Here is a 22,707-nt window from a genome sequence, read left to right as displayed (position 1 = left end):
ATATCTCATTCTACAATGTTTATTTTTCCATTTAAGAAAAAGAGAGAGAGGGAAAGAAACAAGGGTAATATAGAAAAAGACGGTGGTCAACTCTCTTGCATAGCCAGCAGCTCAGGAAGAGAAAGAGCTGGCTGGCTTGTGAGAAGACACTTGTAGTTAGAGAATGCAAGCACTCCCTGAAGCAACATGCATTTCAGTGCAACCCAAAGCTACAGCTTACAGAGCCAGCTCCAGGATTTCACCACCAGCCAGCAGCTCTACTGAAACCTAACCAATTCCCAGGTCTAGGATTACACCACTTTGGCAGCCTGTTGGTTTGCAGACGTCTTTTTAACCATCTTGAACTTAGCCACATAGAAGATGGCCTCTTTCTGCCTGGGGTTTCTACAGTGTCTGTGGTGACTTGTAGGCAGCCAGCAGCTGATCTATTATCATGGGCTCACATCCTTTATCAGCAAGGCAATCTGCTCCTGTAGCTGCCGCTCCCCTTCCCATGCTTTGCTCTGGCTTCGACACTGCAGCAGCTCGTCCTTATGGTCCTGGTGATGCATAGGGCAGTAGCTCTGTGGTTCACACAGCACCTGAAAGGTCAGGCACAGAGTAAAGGATTTTCTAGGTTCCTGAACTCTGCCTACAAAGTATAATAAAGAGTGCTGGTAGTAGCTAAGAAGAAGCAGCAGTTTCTTCTTGAAGGGGCTTGTAGGCCCTGGGAGTTGCATGCTGAATTTGGATCTCCCAAATCTGGGCTCCCCCATTGCCCAACATGCTCCATGCTTTACCGTAAATTCTAGAAAGAAGTCTCTGTAGCCCCCTTTGAGGATATACAGCTCTGGATAGTATAATGCAGGATACTGGTTCAGGGCCCTGTCCTCTTCTCTCAGAGAGCGGCACCTTTAGAGAAAACCCGGAGATGTGTGGGGTGGAAAGAAGCATGGTCCAAAAAAACAATGGGAAAAGGGAGAAAGAATAGATTATTGCTAACCTCCTAAGGACCTCCAGATCTCATTATTTTTGCAAAAAAAGGTCTAATTAGCACCATTCTTTCTCCTTTCCTCCACTGGTGCCTAATCCCCCCGCCCTTTTTCTTCCCCCTTCACTGCTCCAAAGTTTTGAACTGTAGAAACCCTCTTCTTACTAATCAATACCATTCTTCAAGCCATAGCAGAGAGTAGTAATTCATTCAGTCTCTGCAAACTGGTCTGGGAAGTTTCCCTTATAAGTTCTAACTCAAGTTGTTTCCATCACACCCCCTACCCCATGTAGACACTCACATTCGGGGACCCCTCTCTGAGGAGAATTCACAGTGGAACACGACGATTATTCTTTTCTGGGCATCCAAAGGGACAATAGGGATCTTCAGAAAGAAGTTATATAGTTCTTCCTGACTGTACAAGTTTAAGGCTCCCTGTAGAAGAATTTTAATGTTATTTCCTCAAGGAAACTTGTGGATAGTGACAACACTTAGAAATACTTGGGATACCATACCACCTTGGGAAATTTGGGACAGGAAGGCTAGAGTATAAGCACTTTCAGAAAAGAGACCTCACTGTATCTCTGTATCTACCCCCAGGACCTGGCATTGAGCTTGGTATGTAGTAGTTGCTTAATAAAAGCTTGTAGAACTAAACTGCCTGAAGTGTAAGATCATTGTGAGGAATGTCCATGAGCAGTATATGTTTGCAAAGTGCTTCTCAGTTCTCAAATTAATGTTTTTATTTCCATGTAAGAACACTTGGGCCCTGGCTGGTGTGGCTCAGTGGATTGAGCGCTGACCTGTGAACCAAAGGGTTGCCAGTTGGATTCCCAGTCAGGGCACATGCCTGGCCTGCAGGCCAGGTCAGGTTCCCAGTAGAGGATGCATGAGAAAACCACAGATTGATGTTTCTGCTCCCTCTCTTTCTCCTTCCCTTCCCCTCTGTCTAAAATAAACAAATAAAATCTTTAGAAAAAAAAATAAGAACACTTGGCTCCTACAGAAAAGAGGGAGATTTCTCTAGAAGAGAAGGGGAAAGCAAATTGCTCAAGGTATAAGGAATTAGAATAACAATGAGGACTTGCAGTTTTGATGCGCTACAAATGTATAGTGTCTGCCCTGGTTCTAGGGTTCACAGGACTTTTTGGCCACAGACTCTTCTCAGCAAAGAGCTATCTCCACCCCTTTTCCTGCTTATGTTCCCAATGTATCCTCACCTGGATGTGTCCTCCCAGGTACTCATATGGATAGCGGCAATCGATGATATAAAACTTCTCAATCAGACTCTGGAATTTCCCCAACAGTAAGGCAGCCACCTGTGCACAAGCTATGATTGAATACTCTGCTCACTCTTGAGGAGAAAAGAGCCAGTTTCTGATTTATACTTCCTTTAATCGCCCAGCATTCCACTGTATGGCCAGACTCCAAAGTCCCCCAATATCTGCAATGTTGCAATGGTTCAGCCCCACCCCACATACGAGGATGGAATAGGAAGTGGCCTTTTCAGAGAATCAAAATAGCTGGTATTGCCAGGATACCAGAAAAAGAAAAAAAAAAAAACATACTGAAGCTACTCATCTTGAGACAGGCATGGCTAGAATCAGTCTTTCAGAAGATACATAAAGACTTCTGCAGTAGCACGGGTAGTAGCTAAAGATCCAGAGTTTGCAAGAAGAGATGGGGAATGGTCCCCACCCTCCAATATAAAGGAAGAAAGCAAGTCTTGTAGAAAAGAATGTAAAAGAAAAGTTTGATACTCAGAGGAGGAAACGTAAGCTACATGGAGGAGTATAAATTGATTCCAATTTTCTGGAGGCTCCAACTTTTATATGCATTTGTAAGCATGTATAAAAATAAATGTAATTATACTTTGACTCAGCAATTTTTTCCCTAACATCTTAAGAAAACAGAAAAGTTAAAAAAAAATGTGGCACAATACTATTCACCTCAGCATTGTTATAGGTTATCAAAATACCACAAATAATAGGGGTTTGGTTAACTAAATTACATGTCAGTATAACAGAATATTATATAGCCATTAAAAGGATAATAGATCTTTTTATTGATATAAAAAGATGTTTACAATATCTTACTAAGCTAATTGTAACACTACATATTCATCATGACCTGATTTTTATAAAGCATATGCCAGAATATAAAATCTTGAAGGCCATAAGAAGAATATCACTTATGGTTGTCTCTGGCGGCAAGATTATGGGTAGAGTGACCAAATAATTATTGCACAAACTAGGACACTTTTTAGAGTCAAAGAGAACACTATTAATAATTATCCTGTACTAGTAGGCATAAAATTTAACATGTAAACCAGGATGTAAGTTCACCCAAATTAAGTGATTTTTACATTTTTCCCTTTAGGGTTTTTGCCTTTTTTTTTTCTTTAAATTTCCTTTCTTTCCTTCCTTCCTTTCTTTCATTGTTTCCTTTCACAAAAATTACACACATTTGTTTAACTAAAAACAAAGGTGACAGAAGAAGGGGATAAAAGCGGGTCCTTCAATACAGCTTCAGTTGAATAAGGAGCTTGTTAGTGAACACTGTGAGAGAAATATAATTGAAAGTGGAGATTTTAGGGACAGAACAGACCAGATGGTGGCTTATGTAACCAGTTACCATCTCCAGAAATCTGCTTACTGTTTCTGGGTTGATGTACTTCAGATCGTGGTGTCTCCCTGACACGGTTGGCAGCGCACATACCTGGAAATACCAAAGAGCTAAAATAACAGCAAATTTTCTAGACCCAAATTTGAGATCAAATGCCCATATATTGTCCTTCTTTCCAAATGACCTTTAAACCCCCAATGGTCTCTATAACGTGCATTTCATTTCTAAAAACTACAGCAGTTCTATTTCTAAGAAATGATTCTAAGGAACTAATTAAGAATGTGGGTATGAAGTTTTAGATTTAGCTATAACTATGTGCATCTTGGTGTACTTCACAAGGAAAAATTATAAAGTATTCTATAAGAAGGGATTTATCAAGAAACTATGGGCAGCCAAAAAATAAAATACTGTACTGTTATTAAAAATGATGAAATGATGAAGCAGAACTCTTTTTTGACATAAAAAAGGTTCCTGATATAATAAATGAGGGGGAAAAAACACAACAGATCACAAAACAGTAAAAAACAGTTTTTGTGGAAAACCAATCAATGTGTTGTATGCGTACATGTGTGTTTGTGAAAATGCATAGAAAAAAGTCTAGAGAGCCCTAGCTGGTATGGCTCAGTGGATTGAGTGCCAATCTGTGAACCAAAGGGTCACTAGTTCGATTCCCAGTCAGGGCTCAAGCCTGGGTTGCGGGCCAGGTCCCCAGTTGGGTGTGTGTGATCTCTGATACACTGATGTTTCTCTCCTTCTCTATCTCCCTCCCTTCCCTCTCTCTAAAAATAAATAAATAATACTTAAAAAAAGAAAAAAGAATCAGCCAATGAATTCATAAATAAGTGTAACAACAAATAGATGTTTCTCTCTCTCTCCTTTCCTTTCTCTCTAAAAATCAATCAATCAAAAAAATTTTTAAAAGTCTGGAGAGATATACACCAAGATGTTAAAAGCACTTATACTCGGGTTGATAAGATTTGGGGTAGACTGCTCTCTCCTTGTTAATTTTCTATCTGGAAAATCTATCCATTAATGTCAATGGGGTGTTAAAATCCTCTACTGTGACTGTAGTACTATCATTCCCTTCCTTTCTGACCATCAAGATTTGCTTCATATATTTAGGTGCTCCTATGTTGGGTGCATAAATGTTTATAAGGGTTATATCCTCTTGTTGGATTACTCCCTTTATCATTATGTAGCGCTTTTCTTTGTCTTTTACTATTGCTTTTGTTTTAAAGTATTGCTTTATAAGTATTGCTACCCCAGCTTTGTTCTCATTTCCATAAAAAAAATCATTTGCATGTAATATCTTTTTCCATCCCTTTATTTTTAGAGTATTATGCTAAGTGAAATAAGCCAGCCAGAGAAAGACAAGTACCATATGATTTTACTTACATTGGAATCCAATGAGCAAAATAAACTAACAAACAAAATAGAAACAGACTCATGGATACAGAGAACAAACTGACAGCTGTCAGAGGGGAGGAGGTTGGAGGGCTGGATGAAAAAGGTAAAGGGATTAAGCAAAAAATCCTTATAGACAGGCAACAATATGGTGAAAGGGGGTGGGGGGTAGAAGGGGATAAAGGGAAATAAATGGTGATGGAAGGAGACTTGACTTGGGGTTTCTAACAGGTCACCTGTTCGATTCCCAGTCAGGGAACATGCCTGGGGTGTGGACTAGGTCCCCAATTGGGAATGTGTGAGAGGCAACCAATAGATGTTTCTCTCCATCTCTTTCTCCCTCTCTTAACCTTTCTCTAAAATAAATAAATAAAAAGTTTTTAAAGAGATGTGGGGTAGATTTCATTTTCTACCTTTTCTGTAATGACCAAGTATTATTTATATAATGTCAAAGGATAGTTTTAAAAAGAAAGGTAATAAGCCTCATACTTTCCCCACTGTTCTGGATTTTCCCAGAATGAATAGGAATACTTTCTCAATGAAAAGGCTGAGGGCTTAGATCTTTCACTGCAGCACCTTCAGGATATCTGTACTTGGTGAGGATGCATAAGTATACCTAGTGTTCTCTGAAAACAAAGAAAAGATTCAGATCCAAAATGACTCACTGAAATATAAGAAAGATGTACCCACACTCACCTTGGAGAAATCACCAGTCAGGTACCCCTGGTTAGAATCTTCCCCCAGCATCTGAGTGATATTAAAGTCACAGTGGGAGACTGTCTTCTTTAGACCTAAGCCCTGAAAATGATACCCCAACTCTCATGTTAAAAGTTTAAAAATCAGGGGTTGAAAGAAGTGGAGAATCACTTAAAAACTGTATACTCTTTGTTCTAGTAATTCCACTTGTTCCTAAGGAAATAAGGATATGCACAAAAAAATTGGCTATAAAGATAGATATCCCAGCATGTTTATAACAGAAAAAAGTTACTAATAAATTAAATGTTCAATAACAAAGTCTTAGTTAAACAAATCATATACCAAATATTATAGGTTACTATTATACAATAAGTATGTTGTAGATTAAGTTCATTGGCATGAAAATAAGTTCATGATATTAATTTAGAAAAATGCTCTGTAATACCACTTGAATAAAAGAAAAAAAATTGTATAGAGGGAAAGTGTCTGGAAGAACTTAATATCAAGTGTTAACAGTAATTATCTCTGGCCTGTGGGACTATGGGCATTTGCAACAACTTCTTTTTGTTTATTTGAATGTTCTATGCTATCATATACTGATTTTATAAAACAGACAAATGTATTTAGACTTTTTTTAAGGAAGGGTATTTTGGAAACTGAGAAGGCATCATCATTTCCTCATGGTCTATACACTCCTCAACACACAGGCCCACTACTCTCTGCATCGCTCTATTGCTCATCAAGGTCATCAACAATCTTCATGCTGCCACATCTAAGTTACTTCTTCAGCCATAATGCATATATCTTTCTGAACTGCAGAGGCTTCCACTGAGTTTGTTAATCCCTTCTTCCTTGATTTCAATGGCAAAACCTCCTAGTTTTTTAGTTTAGTTCTAATATAGACAACCCTTATACTAAAAGAACTGTGATGCTTCTATTTCTCTGTTGCTCCTTCTCAGCCTTCTTTGTTGGGCCTTCTCATCTATCAAATCTCCAACAAATGCTAGATTCATCAGGGCTAGCTCCTGGTCCTTTTTATGTCTTCATTCTGGCCATGGGTGATTTTTCTTTCCACCCATAAATTTAAATTTCTCCTCTCTGCAGATGACTCTCAAATTTCTATCTCCAGTCAAGACCTCTGCTCTTATTTCCAGACTTCCATATCCACATACCTGCTTAACAATTTTTGGGTACCTACTAGGTGACAGAAAAGTGAATAAGAGAGTAGATGAGACAGACAAATAAATATATTCTATATTGTATGTAGTGATAAATGCTTTAAGTAAAAAATAAAGAAGGATAAAAATACTTTAAAAATACTAGAGTTGGGAAGCTTGTCAGGAAAGACCTTTCTGATCAGGTAAAATATGTGGAAAAATGAGACTGAAATGAGGGAGAAAATCATGTGTTGCCTCCAGAAAGAATGTTCCAGGGTGAAGGAAAAACAAATGCAAAGACCCTAGTAAGAATGGCAAAAGAATGGCTCCATTTGGTATGGTATTATTCGCTCAAAAACTAAATTGAAGTAATGCTATAGACCATCTAGAGCCAAGAGTGTCGAACTTTTTGGCACCTCTGGGCTACATTGGAAGAAGAGTTGTCTTGGCCACACATTAAATACATAAACACTAGCCCTGGCTGGTGTGATTCTGTAGATTAAGTGCTGGCCTGAGGACCAGGGGGCTGCCAGTTCAATTCCCAGTCAGGGCACATGCCTGGGTTTTGGGTCAGGTCCCCAGCTGGGTGTGTGCAATCTCTGATGCACTAATGTTTCTATCCCTTTCTTTCTCCCTCCCTTCCCCTCTCTCAAAAAATACATAAATAAAATCTTTTTTAAAAACACTAACAAAAACTGATGAGCAAAAAAAATTTTTTTTCTTTTTTTAAAAAATATTTTATTTATTTATTTTTAGAGAGGGAAGGGAGGAAGAAAGAGAGAGAGAGAAACATCAATGTGTGGTTGCTGGGGGCTGTGGCCTGCAACCCAGGCATGTGGCCTGACTGGGAATCGAACCTGCGATGCTTTGGTTCGCAGCCCACGCTCAATCCACTGAGCTACGCCAGCCAGGGTGCAAAAAAAGGTTTTAAGTAAATTTATGATTTTGGGTTGGGCCACTTTCATAGCCATCCTGTGACACATGTGGCCTGCAGGGTGTGGGTTGGACACCCCTGATTCTAGACCTAACAGATGCTGATAAAACACTGTACTCAACAATGACATAATATACATTCTTCTCAAATACACACAGAACATTCTCTGGTATAGACCATATGCCAGGTCATAAAATAAGCCTCAATAACTTTTAAACTATTGACATCATACAAAGTATGTTTTCTGACCACAAAGGAATAATTAGAAATTAATAACAGGAGAGGTTAAAAGGAGTAAACTACAAGTGTCCTCAACTCTGCTGGCTTTGCCTTCCTCTGAGGTTCCTGGAAATGACTAGCTCGAGTTTGGATAGCAATGAAAAGGATTTCTTTGAAGATAAATTACATGAAGAAAGTGTGATTCTCACATTGGTTCCAGTTAATTAGGAACATAATGAAGAACATCAAATGAAACCAAGTGTGTTCTTCAACCTCAGAAGCCAACCTGAGGATGCCTGGGACAAACAATAGAGTTTATTCCTCAAATGAATGAACAGTTCAAAGATTGCCCTAAACTAATTCTTCCCTTACCAACCATTTTGCCTTCATTTAATAAAGTACGTTGTGACACTTTGCAGGACTAGTGCCAACAAATTAATCTGAGTACTGAAGGCAAGAAAATAGAGATTTACATGAGGCTGAAGGAACATGCTTACTCTGAAGAAAAACAGAGTACTGCTGGAATATCACAGAAGGACACATTGCAGTTCTATTTGAGGAAATGCAAGATGGTGACCAAGAGAACAAGAGTAATAAAATTTGTAAGATGAATAAGAGAAAGAGACCAATAGAGTTGAAGTGACAACTTCAGCTCAGGAGACCACGTTGGCAGCATGGTCAAGAACTGCTACAAGAGCCGTGCAGCCTAAGACAGTGAATTTATGTTTCATTCCTGTTCCTGCTTACAACTTTCTGCGGCAAACATCTGGTGTCAGGTGGTGTGTGGACCATGGCAGACCTCTTTTGGGAGACAAAGAGGGGTGGGTTTGTCTGCAGTTCCATGCCTGTCAGGCCTGGGTGCCTGACACTCCCAAGAAGATGATCTCTCTCCTCCTGTTACCGGACTGCACTTTCCCATCCTCAGACCTAGAAGATAATACGTTATGCCCTGAATGTGTTAAGAGGAATAAAAGGATGATGGAAAAATTAATTAAAATGAAGAGGAAGAAGTAACCTCATTTGAATACACCCACATAATTCCTTTTGGATGAGTCATGTCTCAATAAAGAATAAATGGTGGAATGCTCACAGCTAAATTGGAAAAAAAAAAGAAATTAATAACAGGAAAAAAATCTGGAAAATTTAGAAATGTAGGGAAATTAAACAACAAACTCCTAAACAATCAGTGGGTCAACAAAGATCACAATGAAAATTAGAAGATATTTTGAGATAAATGAAAACGTAGACACAACATACCCAAACTTATGGTATACATCTAATGCAGTGTTTAGATTAAAATGTATAGCTGCAAATGCTTATAATAAAGAAGAAAGATCTCAAGTCAATGAGCTAAACTTCCACCAAAGAAGAAACTAAATCTAAAGCAAGCAGAAGGAAGGAAATAAGAAAGATAAGAGCAAAACCTAATGAAGTAGAGAACAGAAAAACAATGGAGAAAAACAAAAGTTGGTTCTTTGAAAAGATCAACAAAATTGATAAACCTTTTAGCTAGACTGACCAGAAAGAAAAAGAGAAGACTCAAATTACTAAAATTAGGAATGAAAGGGAGGACATTACTACCAACCTTAGAGAAATAATGAAAAGATAATAAGGGACTACTATGAACAACTATGTGCGAATAAGTAAGAACACTTAGATTAAATGGACAAATTTCTAAAAAGACAAAAACTACTGAAACTGACTCAAGAAGGAACAGAAAATCTGACTACACCTACAAAAAGTAAAGAGACTGAATTAGTAATTTAAAAACTTCCCACGGAGAAAAGCTCAGGCCCAGATGGCTTCAATGGTAAATTCTGCCTAACATTTAAATAAAGAAATAACCAATTCTACACAAACACTTTCAGAAAGTTGAAAAAGAGAATTCTTTCCAAATGATGACATCATTACACTGATACCAATACCTAAGACATTACACATACACACAAAAAAACATTAAAGATCAGTATCTCTCCTGAGCACAGACTCAAAACTTCTCAACAAAAGTCTAAAATACATATATAAATGATAATATATCATGACCAAATAAGGTTATTACAGGAATGCAAGTTTGTTTTAACTTTCAAAAATCAATGTATTCACCATATTAACAGGTTGAAAAAGGAAACTCATAAGATTATCTTAAGAGGTGCTAACTATTTAACAAAATCTAGTATCTGTTCCTGATAAAATTTCTCAGCAAACTAGGAATAGAAAGGAACTTTCCTCAACCTGATAAGTGGCATCTCAAGAAACCTATAAAAATATCATACTCAGTAGAGAAAACCTGGCTCTTTTCCTGTCAGGTAGGGTACAAGGCAAGGAGTCCTCAATAATTTTAAGATTGTAACACCTGAAACCAACACAAAATAAAATTGAAAGAAAAAAAGATCGTAAAGGATTCCTGATATCAAAAGTTTGAGAACCATTAATCTAGAAGAAAGAAGAAAACTGATAATACAGGAGAGAGAAGAAATACTGCAGGAGCAGACAAGATGCTTCCATCTGAGTCAGTTTTTGCAGTCTCTACAATAGCTGACAAGACCCTACATGATCTGTCCTCCTGCATCTTGCCCTCTGCCTGCATCTGTGCACTGCAATTGCTCACTTTGCTCCAGCCACAATGACCTACTTGCTGTTCCACGAACATGCCAAGCACGGTCCCACCTTAGGAACATTGTACTTGCTTTACCTTCCACCTGGAATAACTTATTCATCTTGATATCCATTTGTTTGGCCCCCACTGCTTCAATGTCTGTTCAAATGTCACTCTCTGATGAGAGTTCTTCTGTCTGTGCAACCTATCAACTCCCACTCTATGCCATCCCAATCCAGACACTCACTATTCTCCTTATGCTGCTTTTTTACCATAGTATTTTTACCATCTGCCATATTATAAAAGTTATTTTTTATTCATCTGTTTCCTCCTGATTAGAATGTATGTAGGGGCTTTCTTGTACTGTGTGGTCACTACTGCATTCCCAGTGTTAAGTGAATGAATTCATAGGTATATTCCATCCATTACCATGATCACTTATACCAAATTACACTTGATGGTGATCTACTCAAAGTACTAACTAGAACCTCTCACTATTGGTAAGAAGAGTCATATGGTGACCTGATGCCCTATCAGTCAGGTAGCCGTTACAAGTATAGAGACCATGTCTTCTTGATCTCTGCAGACCTACCACTTAGTACAGTAACTGCAACGTATTAGATGTGTAGTATTCTTCATTTAAGAATGAAGGAATGAAAAATGCAGATACCATCAGAGAGCACTATACCTTGACCTCTTCTTGATCTTCTAGGAAAAACTCCATCAATTCATCTGAAATCTCCTCTGCCTGGTCTTTTCCTAGTTTTGGATTTTTATCCAATTTTGAAATTGTAATGATGGGACTGCCCAAATATTTCACTTCACTTTCCATCAAGTTTCCATTGTCCTGCCAAGAATATTGACAATATTATCAGTTATCCAGGACATTTACCTTACAACATGTACAAAAATTACTTCAGAATGAATCAAGGACCTAAATGTAAGAGCTAAAACTATAAAACTCTTACAAGAAAACGTCAGGGGAAAATTTCATGACATTGGATTTGGTCATGGTTTTTGGGATATGATATAAATGCACAAACATTTTTCTTTTAGAAATGGATAAACTGACTTCATCAAAATTTAAAACTTTTGCATATCAAAGAATACTATCAAGAAAGTGAAAAGGCAACCCACAAAATGGGAGAAGATATTTGCATATCATCTATCTGATACGGTGTTCCTTCTGCTCTGGCAGCAAAAGCTATGGAACAAATTTCGCCACATTTCATGCCAAGATCCTGCTCAAAATCTCAGACACAAAATTTCAGATGTGTATACACACACACACACATTTATGATGTCTGTCCAGAAAGCCCACCCATTGTTAATATAAAGAGAATGGTTTACATGCCATCAGTGTAACCTGGCAGCCAAGGAGAATGGACTACAATACACATGTATGAAAAATGACAGCTTTACTGTACTGGTCAGTGGGGACAGTAGACGACTGCATGAGCACATGTACTGTGTACCTGTTGCATTTGAAATGACTGAGCAAGTAGAGCAATGAATCTGCATCAAATTTTGAATTAAGTTTGAACATTCCTCCATGGAAACTATTTGGATGATGCAGTAAGTGCACTGCAAATAAAAGTGTGGCTCAAGCCCTTCAAGAATCTGTTTAAAGTGATCCATGTTCTGGAAGGTCTGCAACAAGCAGAACACACTAGAATTTTGAATGTCTACAGGCTTCAATCAACAAAGCTTGGTGACTGAGAGTGTGAGAATTAGAAGCTGATCTGGGGATTCCGAAATTTTGTGTTCAAGATTTTGATGCAGGATCTTGGCATGAAATGTGTTGTGGGAAAATGTGTACCATAGCTTCTGCTACCAGAGCAGAAGGAATATCATGCTGCAGTTGCTAATGACTTAATTCAAACCGCTACCAATGAACCAGATTTCCTCAAGGTCATAACTGGAGATGAATCATGAGTCCATGACTATGATCCAGAAACAAAGGCTCAGTTGTCCCAATGGAAGTCACCTGGTTCTCCACAGCTGAAGAAGGTGCAGCAAAGTGGCAGGAAGATCAAGACCATGTTAACTGTTTTTTTGATTGGGAAGGTGTCGTCCATCACAAGTACACCTCTCCAGGCCAAACAATTAATAAGGAGTACTACCTCAATGTTCTTTGTTGCTTGAGAGATGTAATACAACAAAAATGGCTGCAGCTATGGGCAACTGGTGATGGGCAGCTTCATCACGCATCATGTCTTGTGAAGAGTTTTTTGGTGAAACATCAAATCACCCAGATGACTCAACCCCCTTATGGTCCAGATTTAGCACCCTGCAACTTCAGACTTTTCCCTAAACTAAAATCACCTTTGAAAGGGAAGAGATTTCAGACCATCAGTGACATTCAGGAAAATATTATGGAGCAGCTAATGGCGATTGGGATAACTGTGTGAGTAGGCCGGGTGCCTACTTTGAAGGGAACTGAGGCATCATTGTCTTTCATACAATGTCTCTTGTATTTTCTTCAATAAATGTCTCTTTTTCATATTATATGGGTGGATACTTTCTGAACAGGTGTCTTTGTGTGTGTGTGTGTACACCTACTACAACTCAACAACAGCAAAAACAAACAGAACTTGAACAAAAATTTGTTCAAAGATGGCATACAAATGGCCAATTAGTACATGAAAAAATGTACAACCTAACTAGTTATTCAGAAAATGAAAATCAAAACCACAATGAATACTACTTCATACTCATTTGGATAGCTATTGTGTGTGTGTGTGTGTGTGTGTGTGTGTGTGTGTGTGTAAAAGACAATAACAAAAATATGGAGAAATTGGAATCCTTGTATATTGCTGTGGGAAATGTCAAATGGTACAGCTGCTATGGATAACAGTATGGCAGTTCTCCAAAAAGTTAAACAAGAAATTACCAAATAATCCAGCTATTCCATTTCTGGGCATATACCCCCAAAAGTTGAAAGCATAGGTTTGAACAGATATTTGAATATCAAGTTTATAGCAGCAATATTCATAATAGTCAAAAGGTGGGAACAATGCAAAAGTCTATCACGAATTAATGAATAAACAAAATGTGGTATATATATGAAATGGGAAATTATTCAGCCATAATAAGGAATGAAATTTTAATACATGTTACAAACATGGATGAACATTTAAGACATTATACTATGTGAAATAGACAGAAAAGGACAAATGTTATATGATTCCACCTACATGAAATACCTAGAGTAGTCAAATTCAGGAGGCAGAAAGTAGACTAGAGGTTACCAGGGAAAAGAGGAATGAGGAGTTATTATTTAATGGGTAGAGAGCTTCTATTTTGAATGATGAAAAAATTCTGGAAATGGATAGTGGTGATGGCTGTACAACACTGTAAATGTACGTAATGCCAATGGATTGTACACTTAAATATTATTAAAATGGTAAATTTTATGTTATATATATTTTACCACTTAAAAAAAGTCATAGCCCTGGCTGGTGTAGCTCAGTGGGTTGAGCATGGGCCTGCAAACCAAAGGGTCACTGGTTCAATTCGCAGTCAGGGCACAGGCCTGGGTTGCATGCCAGGTTCCCAGTAGGGGGTGTGTGACAGGCAACCACACACTGATGTTTTTCTCTCTTTCTCCCTCCCTTTCCCTAGCTCTAAAAATAAATAAATAAAATCTTTTTTAAAAATCACACACATAAAAAAAGACTATTCAGTAATTTACCATGCTACCAAGTCTTCCCTTCCACCAGGAAATAAAAAATCTGAAACATGATCAGCTTTATCTACGTAGGATGGGATATGATAAAATTGCTTTCCCATAGGGTTGAGATTAGAATCCAATCTCTGGAATATCTTCAGTTCATGGCCTACAAAAAGGAAGTGAATGCCTGGGTAACTTAAGACTCCAGTAGCTAAGTGGACAAAGGACACAATTATTCACTAAAGGAAATATACATGGCTAATATTCATGTGAAATCACTAATAATTAGTTTTATAAAATATTTTACCCTGGGGAGCACTGGGGGGGTGGGCTGGGATGGGAGTAAAAGGCAGAAAACTGTACTTGAACAACATTAAAATAAAATAAAAATAATAATAATAATAATAATAAAGTAAAATATTTCACCTAATTAGCAATTTTTTACAAACAATAAATAATTTACCCATATAAGCTATAAATTGCTCATAAAATTGTAAATTCTTTTATTTTTTTTAATTTAAAAAATTTTGGCCCTCGCTGGTGTGGCTAAGTGGGTTGAATGCTGGCTTGTGAATGAAAGGGTCAATAGTTCGATTCCCAGTCAGGGCACATGCCTGGGTTGTGGGGCAGGTGCCCAGTAGGGGGCACACCAGAGGCAACCATATATTGATCTTTCTCTCCCTCTCTCTCTCCCTTCCCCTCTGTCTAAAAATAAGTAAATAAAATCTTTAAAAGATTTTATTTAGTTATATAGAGAGGGAAAGGGGGTGACAGAAACATTGATGTGCGAGAGATACAACATTGGGTTGCCTCTTGCACACTCCCAACTGGGGACCTAGACCACAACCCAGGCATGTGCCCTACTGGGAATTGAACTGGCAAACTTTTGGTCCGCAGGACAGCATTCAATTCACTAAGCCACACCAGCCAGGGCAAAATTGTAAATTCCTATAACTTGTTTGAAAGGAATTTGGCAATATGTATTAAAAATCTTTAAGATATTTATACTCTTGCCCTGGCTAGTGTGGCTCAGTGGGTTGAGCACCAGACAGTGAACCAAAGGGTTACCAGTTCAATTCCCAGTCAAGGACATATGCCTGGGTTGCGGGCCAGGTCCCCACGTGGGGGTGTGCAAAAGGCAGCTGATCAATGTTTCTCTCACACATAGACACTTCTTTCCCTTTTTCTCCCTCCCTTCCCCTCTCTCTAAGAAATAAATAAAACCTTAATAAATAATAAAATATTTATACCCTTTAACCCAGTAATAATTCTTGGTACTAATCCTAAGAAAAAAATCTGAAACCTAGGCAAAGATTTATACTCAAGAATTTACATGACAGCATTATTTATAAAAACAAAATTTGGATATTGCTAAATGTCCAATAATAGGAAAGTACAGACATAAATTATAGTCCTTTAATTAGAAGAAAAACATCCATTAAAAGTAATGTTTAGCCCTGGCTAGTGTAGCTCAGTAAATTGAGCCCTAGCCTGCAAGCCGAAAGGTGGCAGGTTGGATTCCTAGTCAGGCCACATGCCTGGGGTGCGGGCCAGGTTCCCTGTTGGGGTTGTGTGAAAGATAACCACTTACCGTTTCTCTCCATCTCTATCTCCCTCCCTTCCCCTCTCTCTAAAACTAAATAAGTAAAATCTTTAAAAATAAAAATGTTAAAAAATAATTTTTTTATTTACAATAGCCATGGAAATAACCTAAATGTCCTTCAGTGGATGTTTGTGGTGTACACACACACACACACACACACACACACACACACACACACACAGAGGAATACTACTTAGCCATAAAAAAGAAAGAAATATTGCCATTTTCGACAACATGGCTGGATCTTGAGGGTATTGTGCTAAGTGAAATAAGTCAGATGGAAAAGATAAGAATGGCATGAATTCACTCTTATGTAGAATGAAACACAAAAAGCAACAAACTGGCCCTGGCCAGGTAGCTCAGTTGGTTAGAGTATTGTTGATACACCAAGGCTGTGAATTCGATCTCTGTCGGGATCAACCAATGAATAAACAAGAATCAACCAATGAATATAAAAAAATAAGCTGAACAACAAATCGATGTCTCTGTCCCTGTCTTCCTTCCTCTCTCTCTCTCTCTCAAAGCAATTAAAAAGAGAGAGAGTGAGATTAGTTACAGAATTATCTTAGTGATTAGACAGATCTGGAAAGGTCAGTTTCAACTTGGGACTCAAGGATGGCCCAAGGATGGCTTCAGCTCAGACCAAAAAGGACATGGCTTTCTCAGAATAGGGACTAAAAAGCTAGATTAAAGGAGAAATAAGAAATTAAGAACTCTAGTCCTGGCCTGTGTGGCCCAGTTGGTTGAGCATCACCCCGCAAACTGAAAGGTTGCCGATTTCATTCCCCATCAGGGCACATGGGGAAGGTGGGGAGGAGCCTGGGTTGCAGGTTCAGTCCCTGGGTTGCAGGTTCAATTGTTTCTCACATGGATGTTTCTTTCCCTCTCTTCCTCAATTCCCCTCTCTCTAGAAAATCAAAAATAAAAATAAAGAAAAAGAAATTAAGAACTCTAGACTTATATGTGAAGTCATGCAAACAGTCTGTGAACAAGTTATGTGCCTTATTCCTACTTAATGTACTTAACTTTGTAATGTAATATAAAAAATGTAATATACATTTTAAAAAATATTTCACTTATTTATTTTTAGAGGAAGGAGAAAGAGGACAGAAACATCAATTTGTGGTTGCCTCTGGCTGGCTTGCCTCCTACTGGGGCCTTGGCCCACGCATGTGCCCCAACTGGGAATAGAATCAGCAACCCTCTGGTTCACAGACCTGTGCCCAATCCACTGAGGTACACCAGCCAGGGTGTAGTGTACATTCTTTTTAAATTCCTTAGACAATATTAACAGATATTTTTGTTCTTAAACCAATAAACTGAACATGAGTATAATGATAACCTACTGTGCAAGACTTAGAATAGGTTTCTGTTCAAGGGTCAAACCTTAAAGAGAAAAACAGAAAACAAACCATAAAGAAGTTTTTTTCTAATAATGTTGCTATTCGTTTGTTTAGCATTCTGAGGCATAACAAGCTCAAAGTCTCATGATACCAATGACTTGCTCTGCTCAAACGAAGACAACTACTAATGTATCTAGGCTTCCATTAGACACTCACGTTTCCTTTGTTTGTGGATGAGGTATATATTGCATCTGTCTTCCTGTTGCCATGATCCAAAGCATTTGGAGTGCTACAAAGCAGCTGCGCCTACAAGAGATGGTTTTCTGAGAACATTCAGCAACCTCCAGCCACAGTTGAGCTGGAAACTCTGTATTCTACCTAGAAACAAAGCCAAATCTAAGAAAGAGGACCTACTCACCTGGCTGCATTTTATAAGGCGCTGGTGATGATTCCTGCAGATTAAAAAAAAAAAAATTTACCAGTCTATTTAGCCCCAAATACTGTTTGGTTATTCATCACTGGCTTAGGGCATGCCAACTTTTTCTTTCTTGCATTCTAGGATCCCTATACCTAGTTGACATGTCTATTCAAATAACAATACAGTAGGGTGCTCTCCGTGGTAAATGTTAAGATGTTGAGTGACATCCTGAAGATAAGGCCTTTATTTTTTATTTGCATATGTATACATAACCATATGTATACTAGATGTGCATCAAAGATGATGATCTTGTCCTATATCTTAGTAGACACAATTTATAATTTACTAATTTTTCAGCATTGACTACTGAAAGGTAATATTTACTCTTTTTATGAATTTCTATCCCCCTTCCCAGGAGTTTGTCTACATGAGTTAGGGCATTTTAAGTAATTCAAAGAAAGCACAAACAATACAAAATAAATTTCCACATGTAATAGTCATTTAAAGCCCTCCCTAGTGTACCAAAGTAGCACCTAATTCACCTAAACGTTGAAGGATAAAATTCTAAAAAGATTAAAATGATCAAACAGAAAACTTACAGTAAAGTTTAAGAAGTTGAATTAAAATTACTTTTTACTCCTTGAGTATTCCCTGACAACACTTTAAGATCTTCAATAAAAAATCTTCATTGTTAATAGTAATAAATATTCTTTTTAAATATTTAATATTTAATCTGTATTTTTAAAGGTTTTATTCATTTATTTTTAGAGAAGGGAAGAGAGGGAGAAAGAAAGGAAGAGAAACATCAATGTGTGGCTGCCTCTCACACGGCCCCCACTGGGGACCTGGCCAACCCAGGCATATGCCCTAGACTGGGAATCGAACCGGCAACTCTTTGATGTTGTATTTTTTTTACATTACCTTTTAGTCCCCTTACAACACCCTCTCTGCAGCAATTACCACACTGTTGTCCATGTCCATGAGTACTTTCTCCTTTTTTCAATCCCTCCACTGCCCTAAACCCCTCCCCCCGCTAGCTGTCATCCTAGTCTCCATCTATGAGTCTGTGAAGTAAATATTCTAAAATATAGCCAGGCTGGTGTGGCTTAGTGGATTGAATGCTAGCCTGCAAACCAAAGTGTTGCCAGTTGGATTCCCAGTCCGGGCACATGCCCGGATTGCGGACCAGGTTTACAGTTGGGGGTGTGTGAGAGGCAACCACACACTGATGTTTCTCTACCTCTCTTTCTCCCTCCCTTCCTCTCTCTAAATAAATAAATAAATAAATATTCTAAAATACTTTGACAGATGTTAAGGATTAAATGAAAATTTAATCCTGGTCCTGGCTGGCGTAGCTCAGTGGATTGAGCTCGGGCTGCGAACCAAAGTGTCGCAGGTTCGATTCCCAGTCAGGGTACATGCCTGGGTTGCAGGCCATGACCCCCAGCAATCACACACTGATGTCTCTCTCTCTCTCTCTCTCTCTCTCTCTCTCTCTCTCCCTCCCTTCCCTCTCTAAAAATAAATAAATAAAATCTTAAAAAAAATAAAAAAGAAAAAAAGAAAAAACTCACTTAAAAAAAATTTAATCCTTACAATAGCTGTTTATAAGAAGTGCTTTTACTATCTCCATTATTGTTTTTCTTTATTAATAATGAAGAAACTGAGGTGCAGTAGGGTTAAGAAACTTGTCAAAGTCATAGTTGGTGAGGTAGTAAGCTACTAGAATCCAAACACGCTGATTTTACAGCCTACACTAGGCACATTTATGCACTAAGATACAGCACTGCTCACATGCAGGTAACAGCCTATCTCTAAGTGTAGTATATACCATTTTCCTCCATCTTTAACGACAATACTGATAGTATGTGATGGTTATAATAAATAGCCTTCATTTTCACAACACTCTGGAAAACTTAAAAACCTTTCAAGGGAAGGATCTAGGACTCCAAGCCCATTATACCCAGTGTGAAATGTTCTATACTCTGCAGTTTACATAGGATAAAATCCTCGTGCCAGTGCTGAAAGGCTTTAGCATGAGGTTCGTTTAGCAAAAGAACTTACATCCAGGCTGACTGTATTTCCTGAGATCCTGAAGAATCCAAAGGACCTGCAATCAGATATGAAATTATATTTGTCCATACATCCTATCTTTCCTTCTGATTTTCTTCATTACCAGTAAATCATATTAACTTCAAAGCTGACCTTCTAAATACAAAAGCTCTTGATAGGTACCAAATTCATGGTACAAAGTACAAGTTAATAGAATCTTAAGAATTTACATGTGTCACTGAAAGACAAAGTGCTGGAAAACAATGCACTAAACTACAGAGATTTTTGCCCTGGCTGGTGTGGCTCAGTGGATTGAGTGCTGGCCTGGAAACTGAAAGTTCACCAGTTCAATTCCCAGTCAATGCACATATCTGGGTGGCAAGCCAGGTCCCCAGTCGGGTGCATGTGAGAAGCAACAGACTGATGTTTCTCTCTCTCCCTTCCCCTATCTCTCTCAAAATAAATAAATCATATCTTAAATGCAAAGTGACTCCTATTAACATTATTTTTCTCTTCCCATTGGCTTGATGCTTCTCCTCAAAAATCCTGTACCTACCCACAGAATTCCAGCTTCAAGGCTCTCTACCTACTTTTACCACCTTCTATGTCCGTCTTACTGCTCTGACTTCTCCCTTAAAAGTTCTTCTTTCCTGGCCCTGACTGAGTAACTCCATTGGTTAGAGTATTGTCCAGATACTCCAAGGTTGCAAGTTCAATCCCTGGTCAGGACACATACAGGACACAATGAATGAATGGAGAAGTGGAACAACAAAATTGATATCTTTCTCTTCCTCTCTCTCTCAAATCAATAAATAAAAATTAAAAAGAAAAGGTTATTCTTTTCCTTGAAGCCTTTACCTCCCTTCACCCCATCAGTTCCATCAAGGTCTGCAGGAGTGGTAAGCTGAGTGGCAGACATCTCCCCACTGCTAAGGTTCAAAAGATCAAGGCAACGTTTTGGGGTTCCTCTGTTGAGACATAATAGCGCATCAATATTCTCATTAGGATGTAATATTCATAAAAGGAAAAGATTACATTATCCTCAATAGAAACATCCCTCGATGATTATCACATAATCTGAACAGTGTCTGTATGAATCCAATTGCTTTTCACAATTTTTCAGACTATGCTGAGAAAATCTCCCACCTTTTCTCTTCTGTAGTAATCTGTGCCTTATTTTCTCCTCACCAACATACTGAAACAGTAGGGTTTTTGTTTTTTTTTAATTGAAGACCAAAGTTTATTGACTGAGCTGGACCTAGACCCCACATCTTCTGCTCTGTACACCATGAGCACACCGATTCGACTTCTCCCTGGAGTCTCTAGTACTTCTCTAGTCTATAACTCTCAAATTTTGCTAGCTAAAGCATTAGATAGGGGTGTCAAACTCATTTTCACCAGGGGCCACATCAGCCTCGCAGTTGCCTTCAAAGGGCTGAAATAATTTTAGGATGACATAAGTATAACTACTCCTTCACTGTTAAGGAGTTGAAATTGCATTCGGCCCTTTGAAGTCAACCTCAAGGCTGATGTGGCCCCCGGTGAAAATGAGTTTGACACCCCTGCATTAGGGCATAGCATAGCCAACATTTAAAGTACAATAACACTAATATTAGTACTAGTAAAGTGACCAACTCATATAATGCCATTGAGTTTTCACACACTTTTCCCACACATCACACCATTTGATTCTCACAAGATCCTAGTAAGATAGAAAGATTATTTCTGTCACAGAAAAGAAGCTTGAGTATCAAAAGGGTCTCAGAGTCCAGAATTAAGACTTAAATTTAGGTCTTTGAGCCAGGGCAATTTCTTTTTTAAACTCAAAAACCATTTAGAAAAGCAAAGGAGATAAGGTGTGAAAGGTGGATTTACCCAGACAAAATACTTAGGTTTGCAGAATCACCAAAGAGATTGTTCACTGGCGTTCTTGAGAGATCTGGACAGGTAGTAAAGGAAGTGTCTCTCTCCAGGAGCAGGTTTAATATCTTCCTTTGATGGGACCTAAAACTAGGTCTTGCACCAGGACTTCCCTCCTCTCTTGTGGATGAATTGAGTTCTGCAGACATAGTCTCCGAGTGCTTACTAAGAAAAAAATAAAACCCAGCTTAGAGGGTTTTAGAACGTCATCTAAATGGGCACGTCACAGACGGTCTGGCTTTCACAACCTCCTCCACCCTTCCCAGCCGCGGACCAGTGGATGTGGGTCGGTATTGGAGGACGGGCAACCCCAAACGGTGAATCAGTCACCACTTGGCTTGAAGATTAAATCACACTTGCCCGAAAATGCTTGGCCTTTTCGTTGGAACGTGAACTTACCGAGAGGAAACCTCAGAGTTTTAAAGCAAAAATGAAAAGAAGGCTTTGACTTGTACGGGACCACACAGCTCGTGACTCCACACCCGAAAGAACTCAGGTCTCTTAACTACCGACCTTAGGGCCCGTAAACTTCTGTTTGTGGGGCTCCGACTGCTTGAGGGGAAATGGGTCTCCGGGATTTCGGCGGAGACGGCTCCGGTCTTACCTCAGGTCTGAGTCTGAGATGTACCTTCAGGAGAAACGGAAGTGAGTGGGGGTCAATCACAGTGAAGACTTGAACAGAATTAAAGAAATTCTGGGGAAAGAAGGCAATTAACCACACTGCAATTCTACTTCTCGACTGGATAGGCCGGGGTCAGTAATTGCCGTTTCTCTCCTCAGGGCCTCAGAGCTGAAGTATCAACAGCCACAGGGCTTCACCATTCAAACCTTCCGCCCTCCCAATAACCTATCCTACCCTCCTCTAAGATGAATCAGCCAATCTTCGCGCGCCTGCCCAGAACTCTCTCAGCCAATCGTTTGGCTCGTCCATCACCGGGGGCGTGAGCTTGCGTTGAAAGGAGCAAAATTTACCCCGCCCCTCAGCCAGAGCAGGATGTCGATTGGCCCCCCAGCGTTGGGCAAACCGCTTAATAAGCCCCGCCCCACACAAGTCTCGAGCACCATTGGCTTTCCCTGTGGCCAATCGCCTCTCCCAC

General features: G+C 38.9%; 1 protein-coding gene and 1 pseudogene across 4 annotated transcripts; one reads left to right on the top strand and one right to left on the bottom strand.

Moving 5' to 3' along the window:
* Nucleotides 1-8: 8 nt before the first annotated feature.
* Nucleotides 9-22,448, bottom strand: CDC25C (cell division cycle 25C). 4 transcript variants are annotated; one of them, XM_045825147.1, is made up of 13 exons: nucleotides 22,215-22,448; nucleotides 21,566-21,775; nucleotides 20,549-20,658; nucleotides 19,703-19,748; nucleotides 17,639-17,672; nucleotides 17,437-17,526; nucleotides 11,290-11,448; nucleotides 5,696-5,797; nucleotides 3,626-3,688; nucleotides 2,191-2,289; nucleotides 1,272-1,405; nucleotides 780-891; nucleotides 9-581 (listed from the first exon to the last, which is right to left on the bottom strand). In XM_045825147.1, the coding sequence occupies exons 2-13, from the start codon at nucleotides 21,757-21,759 to the stop codon at nucleotides 432-434; spliced, it is 1,293 nt and encodes a 430-aa protein (XP_045681103.1). In that variant the 5' UTR covers nucleotides 21,760-21,775; nucleotides 22,215-22,448; the 3' UTR covers nucleotides 9-431. The 4 variants fall into 4 exon arrangements, with proteins under 4 accessions (XP_045681103.1, XP_045681105.1, XP_045681111.1 ...); XM_045825149.1 differs by having other exon boundaries at nucleotides 5,696-5,746; XM_045825155.1 differs by having other exon boundaries at nucleotides 21,566-21,771; nucleotides 22,215-22,363.
* LOC123809940 lies at nucleotides 8,138-9,079 on the top strand (annotated as a pseudogene).
* Nucleotides 22,449-22,707: the final 259 nt, after the last annotated feature.

The sequence above is a fragment of the Phyllostomus hastatus genome, unplaced genomic scaffold, assembly GCF_019186645.2.
Source record: "Phyllostomus hastatus isolate PE091 unplaced genomic scaffold, TTU_PhHast_1.1 phas_contig_150, whole genome shotgun sequence".
In the NCBI taxonomy this organism is placed as follows: domain Eukaryota; kingdom Metazoa; phylum Chordata; class Mammalia; order Chiroptera; family Phyllostomidae; genus Phyllostomus; species Phyllostomus hastatus.
This window is presented reverse-complemented; position numbering and strand designations above follow the sequence as displayed.